Source organism: Thalassophryne amazonica, chromosome 17 (genome assembly GCF_902500255.1).
Source record: "Thalassophryne amazonica chromosome 17, fThaAma1.1, whole genome shotgun sequence".
Lineage (NCBI taxonomy): Eukaryota > Metazoa > Chordata > Actinopteri > Batrachoidiformes > Batrachoididae > Thalassophryne > Thalassophryne amazonica.
The window spans coordinates 3,854,432-3,876,973 of NC_047119.1; the positions used below are offsets into that span (position 1 = coordinate 3,854,432).

Sequence of the window (22,542 nt, forward strand, 5' to 3'; positions counted from 1 at the left end):
AAGGCTGAAGCAATTACCAGCAATGCTCAAAGAAAAAAAAAGGTAATCAGGTCTAGAAATGTGCACACATCCACCACTCTACAGACCGCCCTCAGTCCTGCATGGCAACCACGCACACAGACTGCTGGTCCATCCCCACTTACTGAAAGTAGCTGTCAATCTGCCACAGCCAGGTGACATATGGGCGTGTTTGTGGCCTTTTCCATTTGATAATATCCACAAAACGGAGGGACCTGTGTGCTGGATCACGCAGGGAGAGTGAGCCACGTGGCCAAAATGTTCCTCACAGTGCAAGTGATAGTCCTCACATCCTATGAACAGACCTGGTACCAAAGACATCAAGTCATCACCTTAAGTTGCTGGTTAGCATCTGGTGTCAACCATACAGAAAAACAGGAAGCACCAGGACTGAAAAGAAGTGTCAAAGACACAGATGTGGAAGGTTAACTGTTGCAGCTCTACTCACGAGTGTGTCATAGGAAGTGAGGTCGAGCCGACAATATAACATTCTAAAAGGCACTGTACGAGGTCTATTAGATAATAAACCGACCCTTTTATTTTATTTTTTTTTAGCTATATGGATTTGATTACACCAATCATGCTTGAACCCTCGTGCGCATGCGTGAGTTTTTTCACGCGTGTCAGTGACATCATTTCCCTGTGGGCAGGCCTTGAGTGAGATGTGGTCCCGCCCTCTCGGCTGAATTCCTTTGTTTCACACGCTGCTCGAGACGGTGCGCGTTGCTTTATCAAAATTTTTTCTGGACCTGTGAGGAATATCCGAGTGGACACTATTCGAGAAATTAAGCTGGTTTTCGGTGAAAAGTTTAACGGCTGATGAGAGATTATGGGGTGTTTCTGTCGGTGTAAGGACTTCCCACAGAGCGGGACGTCGCGCAGCACTTCCAGGCGCCATCGTCGGCCTGTTTCAAGCTGAAAACATTCTAATTTAAGGCTTAATTCACCCAGGACATTGTGAGAGAACAGAGAAGATTCAGAAGAGGCTGGCATGAGGACTTTATGCGGACATTCCACTGTTTAAGGACATTTTTTAATGAAAGACGTGCGCGCAAATTCGCCGAGTCGTCACGGAAACGACTCGGCGAATCTGTGTGCGCCGTGACAGGAAAAACACCTCCGTGTTGAAAACCATTTGTAAAATTCAGGCGGCTTTTGATGGCTTTCAACAAGTGAGTAACTGAGAAATTGTTTAACAGCTTGGGCATGTTCCAACTTGTCCGTTAAGGTTTCCAACGGAGGTGTTTTTCCTGTCGCGACCCCCCGCAGTCGGGTCCGGCCCGACATGCGACTCTGCCTGCACGTTCTTTCATTACAAAATGTCCGTTAACAATGGAATGTCCGAATAAACTCCTCATGCCGACTTCTTCTGAAAGTTCTCTGTTCTCTGATGACTTACTGGGTCAACAGAGCCTGAAATGTGAAAGTTTTCAACTTGAAACGGCGAGACGCTGCCGCCTCGAAGCGCAGATCGCCGTCAGGCGCCGTGGGCCGTCCTTAAAGCGACACTACCAGACCAAAATCTCTCATCAGCCGTTAAAATTTTTACCAAAAACCAGCTGAATTTATCGAATGGTGTCCACTCAGTTGTGCCTTACAGTTTTGAAAAAATTTTGATCAAACAAAGCAGCAGTCTCTGAGCCATTCCTAAACAATGAAAAACCGACGAGAGGGTGGGCGACTCCTCACTCAAAGACTGCCCACAGGCGAATGACGTAACCGACAGGTGTGAAAAAACTCTTGCATGCCCACGAGGGTTCAAACATGTCTGATGTAATCACACGTGATTCAAATCCATATGGTTTTTGAAAAAAATAATAAGGTCGGATACTTTTCTAATAGACCTCGTATGTATAAATATAGATAGAAAAAAATACAAAAACATAGTCAGCAGTCTTGATCCATGTGGTTCAATCTGGATTTTAATGTCGTGTGTAGGTTAGTGCACAGCAATTTAGGAAATAACTACGATCACAACAGACAAAAAGAAAAGCATTTAACTACGTAGAGTACTTGTCTATTGTACCTATTGTAGTAGAGCACAAATCAAAGAAAAATAAATGTGAGGGAAAACCAGAAACACAGTAAGATGCTATACTCCTGATACACACGTACTAATGTAATATTTAGCAGAATAAATTGAGAGCTGATTGACAAATGCACGCTGCCTTGCTTGTTCCTGGAAGTTGGCGTCAAACGCAAACACAGACACTCTGACTCCTCACTGAGCTCTCCGAGTGTCACAGAGCATCCATCAATTCTACAAAGACCACATTATTTTTGACAACGTCAAGATCAGTAAACCTTCCTCGTCAACATTTCACCAACCCTCCCCAACACCCCGTCCATGCAAGTACAGAACACAGTAGGAGCCTTCAGACAATCCTGACAAACACCGGAAACCACTCGAAGGAGGTCACAGACTTTGTTCCGATTCTTTTTATAGTCCAGCTATGATGTACACAAACCTTTGGTGGGATCCCAGGAATTCTTAGAAAGTCTACAGAACAGCTTGGTCAACTCAATCAAATGCACTCAAGAAGCTGACTCACTGGATTGGATTTCTGTCTAATAAATATATGTAGCCCCAACTAAATTAAATTCAATTATCTTGTGTGGATGTGCTTTATTTGAGTTGGGGCTACATATATTTATTTGATGGAAATCCTGCTCATAATTGAATTGAGTTCATCCAATGAGTCTTTTTTTAGTGTAGTTTGTAAAAATCAACATTTTTTTTTATTTAACCTTTATTTAACCAGGTTAGTCCCATTGAGATCGAGACCTCTTTTGTAAGGGAGACCTGGACAATTATAAAGTTTCCAATTCACCTAACCTGCATGCCTTTAAATGTGGGAGGAAACCAGAGCACCGAGAGGAAACCCACACAAACAAGAGGAGAGCATGCAAACTCCACACAGAAAGGCCACGGGTGGGAATGCTAACCACTAAGCCACCGTGCTGCTGACATTTGTGCTTGCATTAAGTGATTAGAATGAAAACAAACAAGCCCCCAGTTTATGTTAGACCCTGTCTATAAGGAGCAGAAGCACAACATAAACAATGAACAGTCATTCCCTCCCTCAGCAGAACTCCACTTTGAAGGCTGCATGTAGTGCAATACTGGGATGAGATCCTACTTGCCAGATGAAGTAGGATGATCTCAGCCATAAAAGCCAAGGCATCCAAGAGAAAGGTCAAGGCATCCGAGAGAAAGGCCAAGATATCCAAGACCAAGGTATTGACAGAAAGGCCAAGGCATCCAAGACTAAGGCATCCAGGTCTAAGGCATCCGAGAGAAAGGCCAAGGTATCCAAGACCAAGGTATTGATAGAAAGGCCAAAGCATCCAAGACTAAGGCATCCAAGTCTGAGGCATCTGAGAGAAAGACCAAGGCAACCGAGAGAAAGGCCAAGGCATCCAAGACCAAGGTATTGACAGAAAGGCCAAGGAATCCAAGACTAAGGCATCCAAAACTAAGGCATCCAGGTCTAAGGCATCCAAGAGAAAGACCAAGGTATCCAACACCAAGGTACTGATAGAAAGGCCAAAGCATCCAAGAGAAAGACCAAGGTATTGATAGAAAGGCCAAGGAATCCAAGACTAAGGCATCCAAAACTAAGGCATCCAGGTCTAAGGCATCCAAGAGAAAGACCAAGGTATCCAAGACCAAGGTATTGATAGAAAGGCCAAAGCATCCAAGACTAAGGCATCCAAGTCTGAGGCATTTGAGAGAAAGGCCAAGGCATCCAAGAGAAAGGCCAAGGCATCCAAGACCAAGGCACTGACAGAAAGGTCAAGGCATCCAAGACTCAGGCATCCAAGAGAAAGGCCTGGAAAAAAGGGCTGTGAGACACCTTAAGGTCAAGGTCAAGCATAAGGCATTACAACATTGCCACACAAAAATGAAAACTGAAAATTGCTGAATGGATCAATAACTAACTAGAAAGGCTGTTCAAGATGCAACTGAAAAAAAAAACATTTCAGCAACACTGTGCCAGACCAGGTGCAATATTCACCTGTCAAGTGAAATCAGCTAAATAATTAATGTTGAGTGAAAATCTTTCCAAACAGGGAAGAGAAGTGTAGAAGAAAGCATGCATGTTGTGATGCAAGAAGGTGCAACTAATGTCAGGAGGTATTAAAAAAGCCCCCAAAACCCACATTTATTTGTTTAAAGGTTGAGAAAAGTGTTCAGACAGAGCAGCTGCTGGATTCTCATTAGTTTGAATGTAACTGCAGAAAGGGAATAAGCCGAGGACGGTGAGAGTGTGGATTCTTAGATCACAGCAATCAAAGCGAAAGAGCCAAACACTGTCAGGAAATTAATCCAGGCTCCTTCGTTATCTCTACAAACCAGACGCTCTTCTCTCCGTTCTTACCTTTCCTGCTGTTTCTCTACTTTCTCAAGCTACATTCAGTGGAATATTTATTTGTTTTCCAGGTCTACTCGCTCTTCCTCGGGCTCACCTTAGACCTTCATATATTTTTTAATATCTGCTCTCATTTATCAGGACTTAATCACAATAGAGAGAGGGAGCTGTTTTCTCACAGGTCTTGTAGTTCACCCATTCACACAAACACTCATGTCAGCAGGCACCCACAAAGGCATTTAATTCTGAAAAGACAAGAACAGTTCTGACCCTCTCACCCAACTCTCTAGAGTTGCACCAAACTTCCTGTCATGATCAGTTTTTTTCACAGTTATTACTAACTTTTGAGTGATCCTCGACAGGGTTCTAGCTAGGACCATTTTAGTGCCTGTCATGTACTGTGTGTGTTATCTGGTTTTCAGTCATGTCTTGGTTTGGGTTCTGTTCTTTTCTGTGTAGTTCTTGCATTATAGTCTGTTTTGGGGAATGGTTTGGTGTGTGCGGTAGTTGTGACTTCTCTTGCTGGGTGTTTCCTGCTTGGGCTTCCTTTTCCCTATTTCTCTTGTCTGTCTCGCATAGTGCTTGGTGGTGGCGTCACACTCTGTCTAGGCCACACCCTGTTCCGGTTCTTTCCGCAGGTGTTCCAATCTGTAGCTCACTACTTGGTGTACTTAAGCTTCACTGGCTGCACTGTTATTTGCCTGATCGCTTGCCTTGTGCCACTGTTTCTAGCTCCATCTTTGTATTGTTCTAGTCCTGCGTCCACGTGTGTTTTGACCACCTGCCTGTTTTTCTTGACCACACTACTCGCCTGATGATTTGGATCTGTTTGCTGTTCTTGGACTGTCTCTTTGTGTACCGGACCCCACTGATTAATTCTGTAAATGCTTTTTTGAACTTGAGGTACTGTGTCGAGTCTCGCATTTGTCTCCAACCTTCCCTGCTAAGCAAACCTGATAGTGCCGGGTAAATTATGTGATGGCGCCTCATAGCCAAAGCTATAGCGGTTTTATACCACTAAAACATTATTGGCAAGCCCTATTTTAACTAATTTTGATTGGTTTTAGATGCACTGAAAGCAAGAATAATAAACAAAAAATTATATTTATGTTGTAATATTTGTGAGATCAAAGTGCTTTTTTGCATGTTTCTGTCGAGGTAGTCGCAGATCAAGTTGGCCTTAGGGCCTACATGTGACTTGTGTCAACTCATAGGCCAGCAGCTGAGGATAGAACACTGCCTGAAGTACGTGACGATAACTCATTGCGTTTGATTTTGAACATCAGAGTTTTAACACTGAATGAGTGTCTTAAATCAGAACTGCCTTTTTCTCAGTTGTTGGGGGAAGTACTCCAAACACTAAACATGGATTTTTCACCTCGCTTGTACAGTATGCTTTGACTCAAACATAAAACTGGGTAGGAAAGAAACAGAAATTGCATTAGATTTGACATGTCGAAGAAAAAAGATGCCAAAACATAAACAAATAACCTGAGCCATACGTACCCACGTCATGTATGAAACGTTCAATCTTGGACTGCATGCCCCAGTATCTGAACTCCACTTTGCACAGCTTGTAGGCGCACATGACAGGACTCTGACCAGGATTATGGCTGAGATCTTCGATCCAGTCCTCTGACAGCGGACCTCGCTTTGTCTTGAGAGACTGATACAGCTTCGGGTCTTCTTCCACCAGGTACTCATGAGGAGGGATATAGTCCTTCACAATGTCAATCGGATCTAAACGGGGAACACAGTCACCATAAATCACACAAAGGTGAAACCATACATTCCGCATTCAACACAGAACTGAACCCATGTAGGATCAAATGAGAAAATCATAGCAGACATCAAGAGACACTTGTGTTGTTTCTGTAATCACACCATGTACACTCTATTTTTTTTTTCAATTTCAATTATCAATTTATTTTCATTTATATACTGCCAAATCACAACAGAGTTGCCTCAAGGTGCTTCACACAAGTAAGGTCTAACCTTACTAACCCCCAGAGCAGCAGTGGTAAGGAAAACCTCCCTATAAGGACGAAACCTCAAGCAGACCAGACTCAAAGGGGTGACCCTCTGTTTGGGCCATGCTACAGACACAAATTACACAACAATTCACAAAACAAATATACAGAAAATGCTGTTGGTGCACAGGACAGGAGGGTCTCCAGCACAAATACCACACCCATCTCTGGATGGAGCTGCACCTTAAACAGAGAGAAAAAACTGAATCAGGCATCAGAAAGACAAGAAATACAGTATAATTTGTCAGCATTAAACAAGAAAAACAGAAGAAATACTAAGGTGATCACCGGCCACTAGCCCTAAGCTTCACTAACAGACCCAGAATTTAGGCAAAGTTGAGGCCGCAGCCTGCTCTGTTTACTAATAAAATGAATTAAAAGAGTAAAAAGCGTAGAACTATACTGTACCAGTATGCTAGCCATACAAAAGGGAAAATAAGTGCGTCTTAAGTCTGGACTTGAAAGTCTTCACAGAATCTGACTGTTTTATTGATACAGGGAGATCATTCCACAGAACAGGGGCATGATAAGAGAAAGCTCTATGACCTGCAGACATCTTATTCACCCTAGGGACACAAAGTAGTCCTGCACCCTGAGAACACAAAGCCAGGGCCGGTACGTAAGGTTTAATTAGGTCAGCTAGGTAGGGAGGTGCCAGTCCGTGAACAATTTTATAGACTAAGAGCAGAACCTTAAAATCTGATCTCACTGGGACAGGAAGCCAGTGAAGAGATGCCAAAATGGGTGTAATGTGGTCAAACTTTCTGCTTCGTGCCAAAAGTCTGGCTGCAGCATTTTGGACCAACTGGAAAGCCCTAATGCTGGACTGCGGTAAAGCAGAAAATAAAACATTTCAGTAGTCCAATCTATATGTGCACTGCAGAAACTTTCGCAATCTCCATCATGCATGAGTGAAAGTAATAGCCCCAAGGCAGACAAAAAACACTACACTCTACGACTGTTCCGTGTGATCAGAGGGTATGTGTGTGTGTGTGTGTGTGTGTGTGTGTGTGTGTGTGTGTGTGTGTGTGTGTGTGTGTGTGTGTGTGTGTGTGTGTGTGTGTGTGTGTGAGATTACACAATTACCTATAGTCCTCTGTCTCCTTTCAGCAGAGGATAGATTGAAGACGTCCATTTGATTTCCTGGATCTGGTTTATAATATGTCTCAATGTCAATTGAGAACTTCTCCACAAAGGGGCATGTGTACCTGAGAAACAAAATGTTTTCAGAGCTGTGACACTGCATTTTCTGTTAACATGGAGCATAAATCACCCCAAGGGGCTACACAAGGTTTCAGCCTTTCCCAGCCCTTCAACATTTACATTAGCAATAGTGGTAAAGAACTCCCTGTGATGTTTTTGATTATAGGAAGAAACCTAAAGCAGACCGGACTCAATGGGGTGGCCATAAACTGCAAAATAAATAAATAAATAAAAACAACGTGGCATGGTGGTTTAGCGGTTAGAACTGTTGTCTCACAGCAAAAAGGTCCTGGTATCGCTTGTCACGGGTGGAGGATGGTTCAGAGCCCAACGTAGAGATAACACCAGCAAGTTCAAAAACAGTCTTTAATGACTCACGTGGGAGAGGTCAAAGGTCGGTACACAGGCTATCAGTCCAAACAGGTGACAGTGTCCAAGGGGGCATAGGCAGGCGGGTGGTCCAAAAACAGAGCAAGAGGTCAAGGCACAAAAGCAATCAGTAATGAGCAACAGTGTCCAAAAGTGGGAGGCGGTCTCAAAAATACACAAAAGAAAAACAGGTTTGGTAACAAGAAGTCAAACATGAGGAAACACTGGAAATATTGGCAAGAAGAAAGCAACAAAGTACACAACACTCAGCCGATGCACGGGAGGAATACAGGGGTATAAATACACACTGAGGGTAATCACACACACATAAGACACAGGTGAGGGTTAACACTAATTGAAAACAGCTGGGAAGTGACAAGAAGAAAGTCAACACAACACACAAGAAAACCATGACCACCAAAATAAAACAGAAAGAACTAACTACAATAAATACAGAAACAAAACCATAACAAAATAAACACAAGAATGAAACACAGAATAAATCCAGACTACAACAACTCAGGAACTAAACTGCAGAACATTTAAATAAATACCAAAGACATACAATTATAAAGACAGCACACAGACATGAAAACCGTCAGGGACCACAGACAATAACAACACCAGGAACATTGGACAAGGGCGGACAGGGATCGTGACAGTACCCCTCCCCCAACAGTGGCACCAGACGCCCAAAACAAAACAGATGGGAGACACAGGACACAGAGAGGGCAGAGGGGGCCAGAAGGTGGGCGCAAAGACACACAGGAAAACAAAAAGACCACCAACGCACACCAAAACAACAAGTGGGGGACGGAAAAGAAAAAATGTCCGGGGCCGGCCATGTGGTTGACAGGGGGCAACCAGACCCTCAGGAGAATACCCATGAAGCCAACAGTGGACCTACAACAGAGACAACAGAGGACAGGGTGACTATCAGGTGGCCGACAATGCGGACAACAGCGGGAAGACAGAAGGTCAGAGGAGTAACAGTGAGAGCAACACAGGACAGCCACAACAGAGGACTGACTGCAGGGAAACCAATTGACATACACTAACAGACTTTTAAGTGGGACACTGACAGCGGAGAAAACAACCAGGAAACAACATAATAAACAAGAGATGAAACAGAGAGGACAGCAGAAATGAGGACTGTCAACAGACACAGACACAAGACAAAGGAGACCGGTGAGACAAAAAACAAATGGAGCAATTGAACAACAACAACTGTGGTGACAACAAGGATCATGAGGAGAACGACAAGAACAAAGACATGGGAAACCACACCACTAGCCAGAAAGACACAAAAGGCATGTAAAAAAAAACCCATCAGCCCGAGACACAACACAAAATTAATAACTGTCCAACATGCAGTGACACAGGAGGCCTGCAAGGACAACTCTGTAGACTTGATGGCCCTGGAAATGTAGGTACCGCTGAAGACTCTGGAGATGTAGGCATTGCTAAAGGTGACACTGAAGACTCTGGAGACATGGGTGCTGCTGAAGATGCTGCTGAAGACTGTGGAGGCACTAGTGAACACTCTGGAGATGTGGGCGCCATTGAAGGTGCCGCTGAAGCCTCTGGAGGAGGCAGAGGCACTGAAGACTCTCTGATGGTGCCACTGAAGATGTAGGCACCTCTGAGAGCACAGCTCTCAGAGCACAGCTCTCAGAGGTGCACATGAGTGCCACTGAAGATGCAGGAGGCGTGGGTACCATTGAAGGCACCGCTGAAGACTCTGGAGATGTAGGCACTGCTGAAGGTGCCACTGAAGACTCTGGAGACATGGGTGCTGCTGAAGAAACTGCTGAAGATGCTGCTGAAGACTGTGGAGTCACCAGTGAAGACTCTGGAGATGTGGGCGCCACTGAAGGTGCCGCTGAAGACTCTGGAGGAGACGGAGGGACTGAAGACTCTCTGAGGGTGCCGCTGAAGATGTGGGCACCTCTGAGAGCACAGCTGAAGACATGAGTGCCACTGAAGACGCTGGAGGCGTGGGCACCATTGAAAGCGCAGCTGAAGACTCTAGAGGTGTGAGCGCTGCAGGAGGTACTGCTGAAGACTCTGGAGGCATGGGAGCCTTCTGCGGCTTCATCAGCGCCTTCATCAGCTGAAGGCTGATGAGGTGCAGTCAGCATTGGCACTGGAGACTGCAGAGGTGACGCTGCTGTAGACTGACGAGGCATGGCCAGAGTCGGTGCTGAAGGCTGCCGAGGCGTCGGCACTAAAGGCTGCAAAGGTGTTGGTGCTGGAGACTGCCGAGGCATTGGTGTTGCAAACTGCAGAGGCGTGGCCGGAGTTGACGCTGAAGGCTGCCGAGGCATCAGTGCTGGAGACTGATTGGTGCTGCCAGTCTCGGCTCTGAAAGCTCCCTGGACGTCTGCGCTGGAGACTGACAAGCAGTTGTCACTGGGGAAATGGAGAACTCCGATGTGGCCTTTGTCTGAAAAATAAGGTGCTAAGACATTGTCTGGGCCATCAAACACCACACAGGATCCATCCTGTGGGTTGATTATCCTTATTTGTGATAGTCCAGGAATGTGCTGACACAGATAGGGGTGACTAAGGAAGTTAGTGAGAGTGTCCAAAACAAGCAAGGTACCATAAAGAAAAGTTCTACTACCAGGGCATGGACATGACACTTGTTGTAAGTACTGTAAATCAGGTTACAAACTGAGGGACTGAAAAGCATAAATTCTAGATCTTGGATAGCGGACACAGGGCGGGCGCGTTGGCAAAACAAATAGTCCATATCATCAAACCCAGGAAAAAAATAACCGATAACTGTTGATGAATGTCACACAGAGGGTTAATAACAGGCAGAGTAACACTGCACCTCTGCTGATTTTCCAAAGCAGTTGTTGCCTGACTGTGTTCGTCAAGCCAAGAAGAATCCTTTTTATCTCCAGGCAGGTGAACTCTTCTTGCTATCTCAAAACACTTTCTCCTGTGTTTGGAAAGAAAACTGTATTCCAGGTTGCAGTTCACTCTGAGCAGCATAACGTGAGACATTTGGCTGGAGGCGCTCAGTGTGCCCACTCGTTTCAGTGTGCCCACTCGTTTCAGTGTGCCCACTCGTTTCAAAGTGCCCACTCGTTTCAGTGTGCCCACTCGTTTCAGTGTGCCCACTCGTTTCAAAGTGCCCACTCGTTTCAGTGTGCACACGGCTCATGACGGCTGCATCTCCATGTTCTAACTGCAGGCAGGTGAACTCTTCTTGATGCATCTGATTAATCTTTTTTCTGAGCACAGCATAAAAACTGGATGTCACATTGTGCAGTGAGAGGCACAGCATGTCCCCGTGCAATATCTGGCCGGAGCAGCGCTAGATTGTTTCAACACACTTACGGTGCTTTTCAGCCTTTTCACACTGTAATAAAGATTCACCTCCATCTTTCAATTCTGCACATTATGACTGATGCCTCTTAATGATATCATCCTGTTTTACACCTAAAATCAAACAAGATTTTACATCTTCACACAGTTTGTAAAACAGCATGAACAACACAGTCAGGAAGCAAAAAGTTACTTTCCATCTCGTCTGGGTATGACTTTGCGGGCGTATGTTTTAAATATTAATGGCTGAACACACCGCTAAGCTGTGACCATTAACCTTTACTCGTGTTTATTCTGTCAGGCAAACTCGCAATGATAAAAACACTAATTTGATTCTTGTGTCAATATGAAGCCTGACCCCAAAAAGTAGGGTGTGGTTCTCCATCTGTTGCATTCTGAGAAACCAACATTTTTTGGGATTGTGTGACGTTTTGATTCACTGAGTGGAATGCTGAGAAACGTTGGTGTTGTAGGCACATCAACGACGTGCAAGTGTGACGGACGCCAGCAGGAGTCGCTGTGCATGAGGTAGTCAGCAGACCTCACTCCCCTGACAGTTAAAGTGTTGTGTGGGCCGCTGAAGAGGAGGTACTGCTGGCCCACCACCAGAAGGCGCCCTGCCTGAAGTGCAGGCTTCAGGCACGAGAGGGCGCTGCCGCCTCAGGAACAAGCCGTGGTGACAGCTGTCACCCATCATCCGTGACAGCTGTCACTAATCATCACATCTGGTATAAAAGCAGGAAGACACCTCCACCAAACTGCCCAGATATCATCTTCATCTGGAGGTAACACTCTCAGCCTTTTGTGATTTATAAATCTGTTATTGTGAGTGTTTGCAGGAGAACCGGTCGTTTTTGCGGAGGCTGTGCAAGACGGCGCTCCTTTTCATCTGAGACCGCTGCAACGTGTTTAGTGAGAGGTGGAGGTGGCATTCCTACCATTGTTACTGGGTGTTCACACACCCACCCTTTGACTGTCTTTTGCTTTCTGCCAGCAGTACCAGATCCGACACACCGGGAAGGTGGCCACCTGGGGACTCCGGGACTTGGCGGCTCCAGTATTCCTCGGGTTCAGGTGGCGGTGGAAATCGTGTGGTTCCGGTTCGTTTCCAGATGGGCATCTCCTATCGTCGAGCCTGCCCACATGACACCTTTATTAATCGACTGTTGCACATTCTGAATCTGCTGTGTTTGGTTGTGACATTCACAACAGTAAAGTGTTATAATTTGACTCCTTCCATTGTCCGTTCATTTACGCCCCCTGTTGTGGGTCCGTGTCACTACACTTTCCCAACAGGATATCTCGGCCAGCGTCATGGACTCCGAGGGGCGTCACCAGGCTGTTGAACAACCAATGGGAGAGCAGGGAGCGCAGGCATCTGCAGGAGGCGTGATTGGTGAGCTACAGCATATTCTCACCGCCTTTACGGCTCGAATGGATCAAATAGCCGAGCAAAACATCCTCCTGAACCGCAGGGTGGAGGCTCTCTCCGCGCAAGTGGCGGCGAGCGCTCAGGGCGCTGCTGCAGCTCCTCCTCCTGTCGATCCTGTGCTAGATATTAATGTTCCAGTGGTGGTTCAACAACCCCTCCCACCATCCCCTGAAGCATACATAGGAGATCCTGAGCCGTACAGAGGTTGTGTGGAGACGTGCGCGGACTTTCTTATGCAGTGTTCGCTCGTCTTCGCACAACGTCCCGTCATGTACGCGTCAGACGCAAGCAAAATAGCTTATGTGATCACTCTGCTTCGGGGAGAGGCACGCGCTTGGGCTACAGCGCTTTGGGAGCAAAATTCACGGCTCCTTCACACATACACTGGGTTTGTGAGGGAGTTCAGAACTGTGTTTGATCACCCTAACAGGGGAGAGACCGCTTCAACTGTGCTGCTGTCGATGAGACAGGGACGCCGGAGCGCAGCCGCTTATGCAGTCGACTTCCGCATCGCGGCTGCGAGGTCCGGCTGGAATAACGCTGCGCTCCGCGCCGCCTTTGTAAACGGACTGTCGTCAGTCCTAAAGGAGCACCTAGTGGCCAAGGATGAACCGCGGGAATTAGATGGGCTTATTGATCTCGTTATAAGGTTAGACAATCGGTTGGAGGAACGCCGTCGGGAACGAGACGAAGGACGTGGCCGGGCGCCCGCCGTCCCTCTTCCTTCCCTGGTCCGAGAAAGGTCCGCCCTTCCCACGCTCCCTGGCCTCTACGTCCCGTGGGGTGACAGCTCCCCCTGCTGACGAAGCTATGGACACGAGCAGGGCCACATTTAGACCACCTAATAGACAGAGGAGGTTTCCACGCGGGGCGTGTTTTGTTTGTGGCTCAATGAAGCATCAATTGAGCGATTGCCCCGAACGGTTAAACACCAACGCCCGCCCCTAGGGACTGGGCTTAGGGTGGGCCAAAAAATTCACGTGGGACACACACATATTGCCGCACGACTCCCAGTTACAATCCTTAGTGGGGATTTAACCCTTCAGGCCCCAGCACTGGTAGACACAGGGTCAGAAGGGAATCTGTTAGACAGCAGATGGGCCAGGGAGGTAGGGCTCCCTCTGGTGGCGCTACCTACACCATTGCAGGTGCGAGCACTAGATGGCACCCTACTCCCTTTAATCACACACAAGACACCACCAGTAACTCTGGTAGTGTCAGGGAATCATAGGGAGGAGATTGAGTTTTTTGTGACTCCTTCTACCTCACCTGATTCTGGGGTTCCCCTGGATGATGAAACACAATCCCCGGATTGATTGGCCGTCCGGGGTGGTGGTACAGTGGAGCGAAACCTGCCATCGGATGTGTTTGGGATCCTCGGTTCCTCCCGGTTCCCAGGCTAAGGAGCAGGTCCAAGTTCCCCCCAATCTGTCGGCGGTGCCGGTTGAGTACCACGATCTTGCTGACGTTTTTAGCAAGGATCGGGCACTCACTCTTCCCCCGCACCGTCCATATGATTGTGCCATCGATTTGTTGCCAGGCGTGGAGTTCCCGTCCAGCAGGCTGTATAACCTCTCCCGACCTGAGCGCGAATCAATGGAGACCTACATCCGGCACTCCTTAGCTGCCGGGCTGATCCGTAACTCCACCTCTCCGATGGGAGCAGGTTTCTTTTTTGTGGGAAAAAAAGATGACGGTCTTCGTCCATGCATTGATTATCGGGGGCTGAACGAGATCACGGTTCGCAACCGATACCCGTTGCCTTTGTTGGATTCAGTGTTCACCCCCCTGCATGGAGCCAAAATCTTCACAAAGTTGGATCTTAGGAACGCATACCACCTAGTTCGGATCCGGAAGGGAGACGAATGGAAGACGGCATTTAACACCCCGTTTGGTCATTTTGAGTACCTGGTCATGCCGTTCGGCCTCACTAACGCCCCCGCGACGTTCCAAGCTTTGGTTAATGACGTCTTGCGGGACTTCCTGCACCGATTCATCTTTGTATATCTGGATGATATACTCATCTTTTCTCCAGACCCTGAGACCCATGTACGGCATGTACGTCAGGTCCTGCAGCGGTTGTTGGAGAACCGGTTGTTTGTGAAGGGCGAGAAGTGTGAGTTTCACCGCACTTCTTTGTCCTTCCTGGGGTTTATCATCTCCTCCAACTCCGTCGCCCCGGATCCGGCCAAGGTCGCAGCGGTGAGAGACTGGCCCCAACCTACAAGCCGTAGGAAGCTGCAACAGTTCCTCGGCCTCGCAAATTTCTATAGGAGGTTCATTAAGGGGTATAGTCAGGTAGTTAGCCCCCTGACGGCCCTGACCTCACCAAAAGTTCCCTTCACCTGGTCGGATCGGTGCGATGCCGCGTTTAGGGAGTTGAAACGCCGGTTCTCGACTGCACCGGTCTTGGTGCAGCCCGATCCTGGTCGCCAGTTTGTGGTTGAAGTGGACGCCTCTGACTCAGGGATAGGAGCCGTGCTATCCCAGAGCGGAGAAACCGATAAGGTTCTTCACCCGTGTGCCTATTTTTCCCGCAGGTTGACCCCAGCAGAGCGGAACTATGACGTGGGCAATCGAGAGCTCCTTGTGGTGAAAGAGGCTCTTGAGGAGTGGAGACACTTGCTGGAGGGAGCGTCAGTGCCTTTCACGGTTTTCACTGACCACCGGAACCTGGAGTATATCAGGACCGCCAAGCGACTGAACCCCAGGCAAGCCCGCTGGTCACTGTTTTTCGGCCGTTTTGACTTCCGGATCACCTACCGCCCCGGGACCAAAAACCAAAGATCGGATGCCCTGTCCCGGGTGCATGAACAGGAAGTCAAGACCGAGCTGTCGGATCCACCGGAACCCATTCTCCCGGAGTCCACTATCGTGGCTGCTCTGACCTGGGACGTGGAGAAGACCGTCCGGGAGGCCCAGGCATGGAGCCCGGATCCCGGAACAGGGCCGAAGAACAGACTATACGTCCCACCAGAAGCCAGAGCTGCCGTTCTGGACTTCTGTCACGGGTCCAAGCTCTCCTGCCACCCAGGGGTGCGTAGGACCGTGGCAGTAGTCCGGCAGCGCTTCTGGTGGGCGTCCCTGGAGACTGATGTCCGGGCTTACATCCAGGCCTGCACCACCTGCGCCAGGGGCAAGGCCGACCACCAGAAGGCACAGGGACTTCTACAGCCACTTCCTGTGCCTCACCGCCCCTGGTCCCACATCGGTCTGGGTTTTGTCATGGGCCTCCCGCCGTCCCGGGGACACACCACCATACTCACGATAGTGGACCGTTTCTCCAAGGCAGCCCACTTCATGGCCCTCCCGAAGCTCCCGTCGGCCCAGGAGACGGCGGATCTCCTCGTCCACCATGTTGTCCGGCTGCATGGGATACCAACAGACATCGTTTCGGATCGCGGTCCCCAGTTCTCCTCGCAGGTGTGGAGAAGTTTATGCCGGGAACTGGGGGCCACTGTAAGCCTCTCGTCTGGGTATCACCCGCAGACTAACGGACAGGTCGAACGGGCCAACCAGGAGTTGGAGCAGGCCCTCAGGTGCACGACCTCCGCACACCCGACGGCTTGGAGTGAACATCTGGCCTGGATCGAGTACGCTCATAACAGCCAGGTGTCCTCTGCCACCGGCCTCTCCCCGTTCGAGGTGTGTCTGGGGTACCAACCCCCTTTGTTTCCTTTGGTGGAGGGAGAGGTCGGTGTGCCCTCGGTCCAGGCCCACCTGCGGAGATGCCGTCGGGTGTGGCGCACCGCCCGTTCGGCCTTGTTGAGGGCCCGGACGAGGGCTAAAGCCCATGCAGACCGTCGATGGTCCCCGGCCCCCACATACCAGCCCGGGCAGGAGGTGTGGCTTTCCACCAAGGACATTCCACTCCAGGTCGAGTCCCCCAAGTTGAAAGACCGATTCATTGGACCCTTCCCCATCCTCAAGGTCCTCAGTCCTCCCAGTTGGAGCCAGGAGGCGCCCGTTGGGGGGGGGTCCTGTTGCGTGGGCCGCTGAAGAGGAGGTACTGCTGGCCCACCACCAGAAGGCGCCCTGCCTGAAGTGCGGGCTTCAGGCACGAGAGGGCGCTGCCGCCTCAGGAACAAGCCGTGGTGACAGCTGTCACCCATCATCCATGACAGCTGTCACTAATCATCACATCTGGTATAAAAGCAGGAAGACACCTCCACCAAACTGCCGAGATATCATCTTCATCTGGAGGTAATACTCTCAGCCTTTTGTGATTTATAAATCTGTTATTGTGAGTGTTTGCAGGAGAACCGGTCGTTTTTGCGGAGGCTGTGCAAGACGGCGCTCCTTTTCATCTGAGACCGCTGCAATGTGTTTAGTGAGAGGTGGAGGTGGCATTCCCACCATTGTTACTGGGTGTTCACACACCCACCCTTTGACTGTCTTTTGCTTTCTGCCAGCAGTACCAGATCCGACACGCCGGGAAGGTGGCCACCTGGGGACTCCGGGACTTGGCGGCTCCAGTATTCCTCGGGTTCAGGTGGCGGTGGAAATCGTGTGGTTCCGGTTCGTTTCCAGACGGGCGTCTCCTATCGTCGAGCCTGCCCACACGACACCTTTATTAATCGACTGTTGCACATTCTGAATCTGCTGTGTTTGGTTGTGACATTCACAACAGTAAAGTGTTATAATTTGACTCCTTCCATTGTCCGTTCATTTACGCCCCCTGTTGTGGGTCCGTGTCACTACACTTTCCCAACATAAAGGTTCACTGGCCACCCAGGCCAGAGCCTGGGTTTTATCTGACTTGACACAGCGTCCTCCTCCCACGCAGTAGATTGTGGGTTTGTGTCCAGAGGGGAGCGAGTGGGAGGAGTCAAAAACACAATGTAGAGCAAGTCGCTACACAGGTTTGTAACTGAACGAATCAGATCCAATTAAACGATCAATATTAAGTGCATCCGAAACAAAGTGTAGAAACATTCAAGGTAGAGTTCAATAAAATAGGAGCAACGGTGTTAAATCTTATGTTATACACAGCAGAAAAACATAATATTTGGGATTTAAGTGTTGACTGATGAGAAAGTGTAGCGGGATGAAGGTCCCGGGTCCTGATTGAAAAGACGTTCCCGCTAGCTTGGCAAACGGGGAATTCCCCTTTGGCTGACCTGGTAGAGGAATGGTCTTTAGCGCGAGCCATCTGGGGTTCAATCCCACCGCCGTCCCGGCCACAAAGGTCCTGCGGTCACAATCTGACGTCATGAACAGGATGTGGGTAGTCACAGAACAGGCTTAAATGCACCTGTGACTTCGGGATGAAGTCAAAAATGGTGGGGAGATATGTAGCGGGATGAAGGTCCCGGGTCCTGATTGAAAGGACGTTCCCACTAGCTTGGCTAATGGGGAATTCCCCTTTGGCTGACCTGGTAGAGGAGTGGTCTTTAGCGCGAGCCGTCTGGGGTTCAATCCCACCGCCGTCCTGGCCACAAAGGTCCTGCGGTCACAGAAGTATTAAATTTAAAAAGTGAAGGAGTCTAAACTAAAACTACCTGGTTGCAACCAGCCAGTCAGACAGCCGCTTTATCCCCACAACTCTGATGTAACCATCGTATCGCCACAGCCAGGTAAACCCTGGACGTTCCCTTGGCCTTGTCCGGCCGCTGTGGCCCTCAACACTAAGTCACCTGCTTACCGGATCACGCACAGAAAACACGCCACAAATCTTTTAGCTGATGTTCCCTGACAATGCAAATGGTATTCCTCATTTTAGTCTCTCTAAGTAGTGGAGCAGATAACTGAAACAATCATTCAAATGGTGAAGCAAGCACCAAATTCGGCACAAATACTCCTTAGACTTTACTCTTTGAATACTCTTTGAATAATAATTAATAAATGGAATAGTTATGGTTGTGTTGAATATTTGGTCTCCAAAACAATGTTGACGTCCATTGGATTCTATGACATGTGACATATGTTACCCCAAAACATGATAACTAAGCATGATACATGGTGCAAACTATTCCTTCTTGAAACACTAATAACTCAACCAATAATTTGCACCACTAACTTTAACTTTTGACTCCTGTACAAACTGAAACTGACCTTTGTCACTATTCTTGTTGTTTTTACCCCATAACTCCAGAACATTCATTCGTAGATAGTCCAAACTATACCTTTTTGGAATCTTTATGATCAGACAAATAATAATACAATAACATGCTTTTGGAGGGCGGTATGCATTTTCAGAGGCCTGACATTCATGCCCAGTTGCCCAAAATGACAGATATTCGCCCGAGTTAGACGAGGGCGAATATCTGTCATTTTGGGCGACTGGCTGTGAACGGAGGGACTCAGAAAATGCATACCGCCCTCCAAAAGCATGCTATTTGCATTATTATCACTTTACTGAGATACACAAGACGTAACGTGTACCTAAAAAGTTGGCTCACTTAACTCGGCTGGCACGCGCACTGCTCTCCAAATTCAGCAGTGCGTCCTCATCAAGCTGGCTGCTTTACCTGCTGTTCATTGTCATACTATCCATGAGAAAATCATGCAGAATATCCATATTGGGACCAAAACACACTTCTTGCCTTTTCATCTTTTCCTCTGCGGACAGTTTTTTTTTTCCCTCTGTGGACAGTTCTTGGGCTGCGCCCGCTATGACGTTATTTGTTTACGCACAGCGGGCGGGCCAGGTAGCGTCGACATAAATCTACGATACCAGCCTAGCAACGCTCCGGTAAAGTGATAATAATGTGGTATAGTTTTCAATTTGATTGGAGCATTTTTAATTTTTGGCCCCTGTGTAATTACTCAATTGACCCCACCTGGCTGCCTATTCAAAATTCAAGTGGCCAGTTTTTTTTTTTCAAAAGAGTAATGTCTAAGGAGTATTTTTGCCAAATTTGGTGCTTATATCACCATTTGAATGATTCCACTGTCAATATTCTGTTATCTCCTGCACTAAAGTAAGTTTGTTTGACACAAAGTGAGTCCAGTGGGACCTTAGAGTAGCATCTCACTGGGATGTGAGAGGCTGCAAACGACATCCATGAGGGAATTTGTGTTTGGAGCCGTTCGCCAACCCCTCGCCTGAGTCACAGGGCGGAGCCCACGTATCACTTGACTTTTGAACAGATGAAAAGAAATTGCAAGAACAACTTGCTATACTCTTCTCAGGCGTCTCGTACCCCTCGACACATAGTCTCTGCAACTGAGAATGTGAGCAACATGTGAGTCAACCTGTGGGGGTTGACACACACTTTCCCTTTATATGATTGGGAAGGAACAATGCTTCTGGAAGTGGCCAAGCAAGTCCATCAGCCTCAAACCTCCCAGTTCCGCAGCTGAGTCGGCAGACATTCACCATGCATGGACTGTCCGGAGCCGCACAAACCGGATTTATTGATTTTGAGGGCTGCTGTGGAGCTAAGTTTAATGCTGGTTTAAACTCTGTGTTGTGTATGTCTCCACTCAGTGTCACTCAACCTCGGGACGCGAACTCACAATCTCCAGCATGGGAGATGGGCACTCTGACCAGAAGGCTAAAGCCTGGCCTCTGTGGCCAGACAGCCCTTTAGCTGTTGGAGAATGATGACAACCCCCGTGCATGCAGGGACACAGGGCTACACCTGTGTGGAGGACATGGATGAAACAATCTGGATTCATTATTTTGATTTTAATTGTTTGTGAGGATGTCAATGGAAGGAAGTTGAGAGGTGGCCATTCAAAAGGATCACGGAGTCCGCACACGCATCAAGGGGGCTTCCAGAGACTTGCGGGGGGTTGTATGGTCATTCCTGGGAGGACAGTAGAACCCACGGGGACAATAATATTTATGAGATGCTGCTACTGGACATCATTCTTCAAGTCCACGAGAGGCTGTCCACACTTTTCTTCTTGTTTTTTTTTTATTATTTATTATAACTTATTAATTTATTACTGTTTTATTATTTTACTAATTATTTTACTTTTTTATTATTATTATTTACAATGCTTTTTCTGCCAAAAGTTGGGGGGATTTTCACAGCCTCTTTCACATAATCTAATAGTCCACAGCCATCCTGAGCACAGTGTGCACAAACGTGTCGTTACTTTAGCCACAACAGTGGCGCTGAACATCTGTGAGAGCACCACATGGCATTCGCACACAAATCCTTCCCCTCCAAAGGCTGCACTAGTGCTGTTTGAGTTTTGCGTGTGTGCCACACGGCATTGTCAGTGGATCCCGAGCATTATGTGTGCGGAATTCTTGGGATTTGTGGCTGTGTTTTCACCACCACTCTGGATGGCATTCGGCCAACGATCTGCCGCCATGTGAGAAAGTGTCAGGGTGACCAATTCATTGAGATTCCACATGAAACAGTTGTCACCTATTTGCCTGTTTTGGCACGATTTGGTGTCGCCACCGACTCTCCACCAATCACGGCCCAGTGAGATACTACCCTAAGGATCCTGCAAAGAGACCTGGTACTAAAGACATGTAGTCAGCACGTTAGGTCACTGGTCAGCATCCAAGTCTCATAAACATACAGCAAGACACGAAGCACCAAGATCCGAAAGACTTGGACTTTTATTGTACTCCAAAGGTATCGATATCATCAAACACCTCTGTCCACTGACCTCATGACTCTATTAGATCTTCTCAGGCGTATCTCAGTCTCAAAGGACGAGGACCCAGAGACGTGACTGTCACTGCTGAGATAAGTGAACGTTTCTACAAGTTCAACACTGTCAAAGCACACAGATACACCTCTGATGGCAGAGTCCAGGAAGTCAATGAAACCCTGGATCTGTCCTGCTCCAGGACAATCGCAAACCCAGACACTCTGATTTCTCACTCAGCTTCTCAAATGCAATCAAGGTATCAACTGATTCCACAAAGATCATCCATGAAATCAAGGTCAGTCACCTTTTCCTCACCAACAGACACCTCAGCTGCTGATTTCCACAACCCAACACCCAGTCTGTGCCGACACTGAACAAAAACAAAAGGCCTGAAATTGCCTCAAATTCAAAACGGACAAAACCAGCAATACTGGGCAAGTGACAAGTCCTTTTGTCATGTCATGAATCCAGGAGAAATTTATTAAAAACCATCAACAATGTTTTAATACTCAATATCTGAGTATTAAAACCTCCTTTGGTGCCGTTGGTGTGTGGGTCTGAGGACTTTGCACTAACTTGGTGCCTTCCAAACGGCCATTTATCATTTTAATAGCTGTGTGGTTCTTTAAAACTGCTCCACTCTGAGTCCCAAAGCAATTTTCGGAGATCTGCTCACCGGGTCCGTGTGTAGGGGTAGGCATTCCAAGACTCCTCCTCGACTCGTAGGGCAGCTTGTGGCAGAATAGAGCAAAACCAGGACGGGATGTGTTTGCCGATGTGATAGACCTTATGGGTGTACTGCCCTGAACCGCCGGGGCCATCCTTATACGGCTTATTCTCCAGGATCTCTACTCCGCTGCCCTCGCCGTAGGACTCCTCTCTGCTCTTTTTCTGCAAGATGACCAAAAAGATAAAAGGACAGAGGGAGGACGCATGAGGGAAAAATGATTAAGTCACATCAATTTTATTAAATGTAAAGCAGAGAGTCATTTCAGGGGAAATCAGCCAGTGGAAAAATTATCTTCACTTCTGCAGTCTCACGTCTGGCATCACCCCCTCCTCCTGCATCTGTTAATCTTCAATTAAACCCCTTACACGGTTGTCCTGTCTTTCAGTCGGGTGATGTTCAACCCTGTGAAATGCACTTCCATCACACTGACGGATTAATGGTGCAACATAAGCCAAGTGATGAGTTGGATGGAAAAAGATTGCTACA

General features: G+C 47.8%; 1 protein-coding gene across 2 annotated transcripts in view; it reads right to left on the reverse strand.

The window, feature by feature from the left end:
- The window catches only part of LOC117529556 (membrane-associated phosphatidylinositol transfer protein 2-like), a 113,041-nt gene that overhangs the window by 47,030 nt on the left and 43,469 nt on the right, over positions 1 to 22,542 (reverse strand). For both annotated transcript variants that reach the window (XM_034192379.1, XM_034192378.1), the window contains exons 2-4: positions 22,003 to 22,217; positions 7,508 to 7,629; positions 5,898 to 6,131 (exon numbers count right to left, since the gene is read on the reverse strand). In XM_034192379.1, the coding sequence (XP_034048270.1) occupies positions 5,898 to 6,131; positions 7,508 to 7,629; positions 22,003 to 22,217 (571 nt within the window). The remainder of the gene's footprint in view (positions 1 to 5,897; positions 6,132 to 7,507; positions 7,630 to 22,002; positions 22,218 to 22,542) is intronic.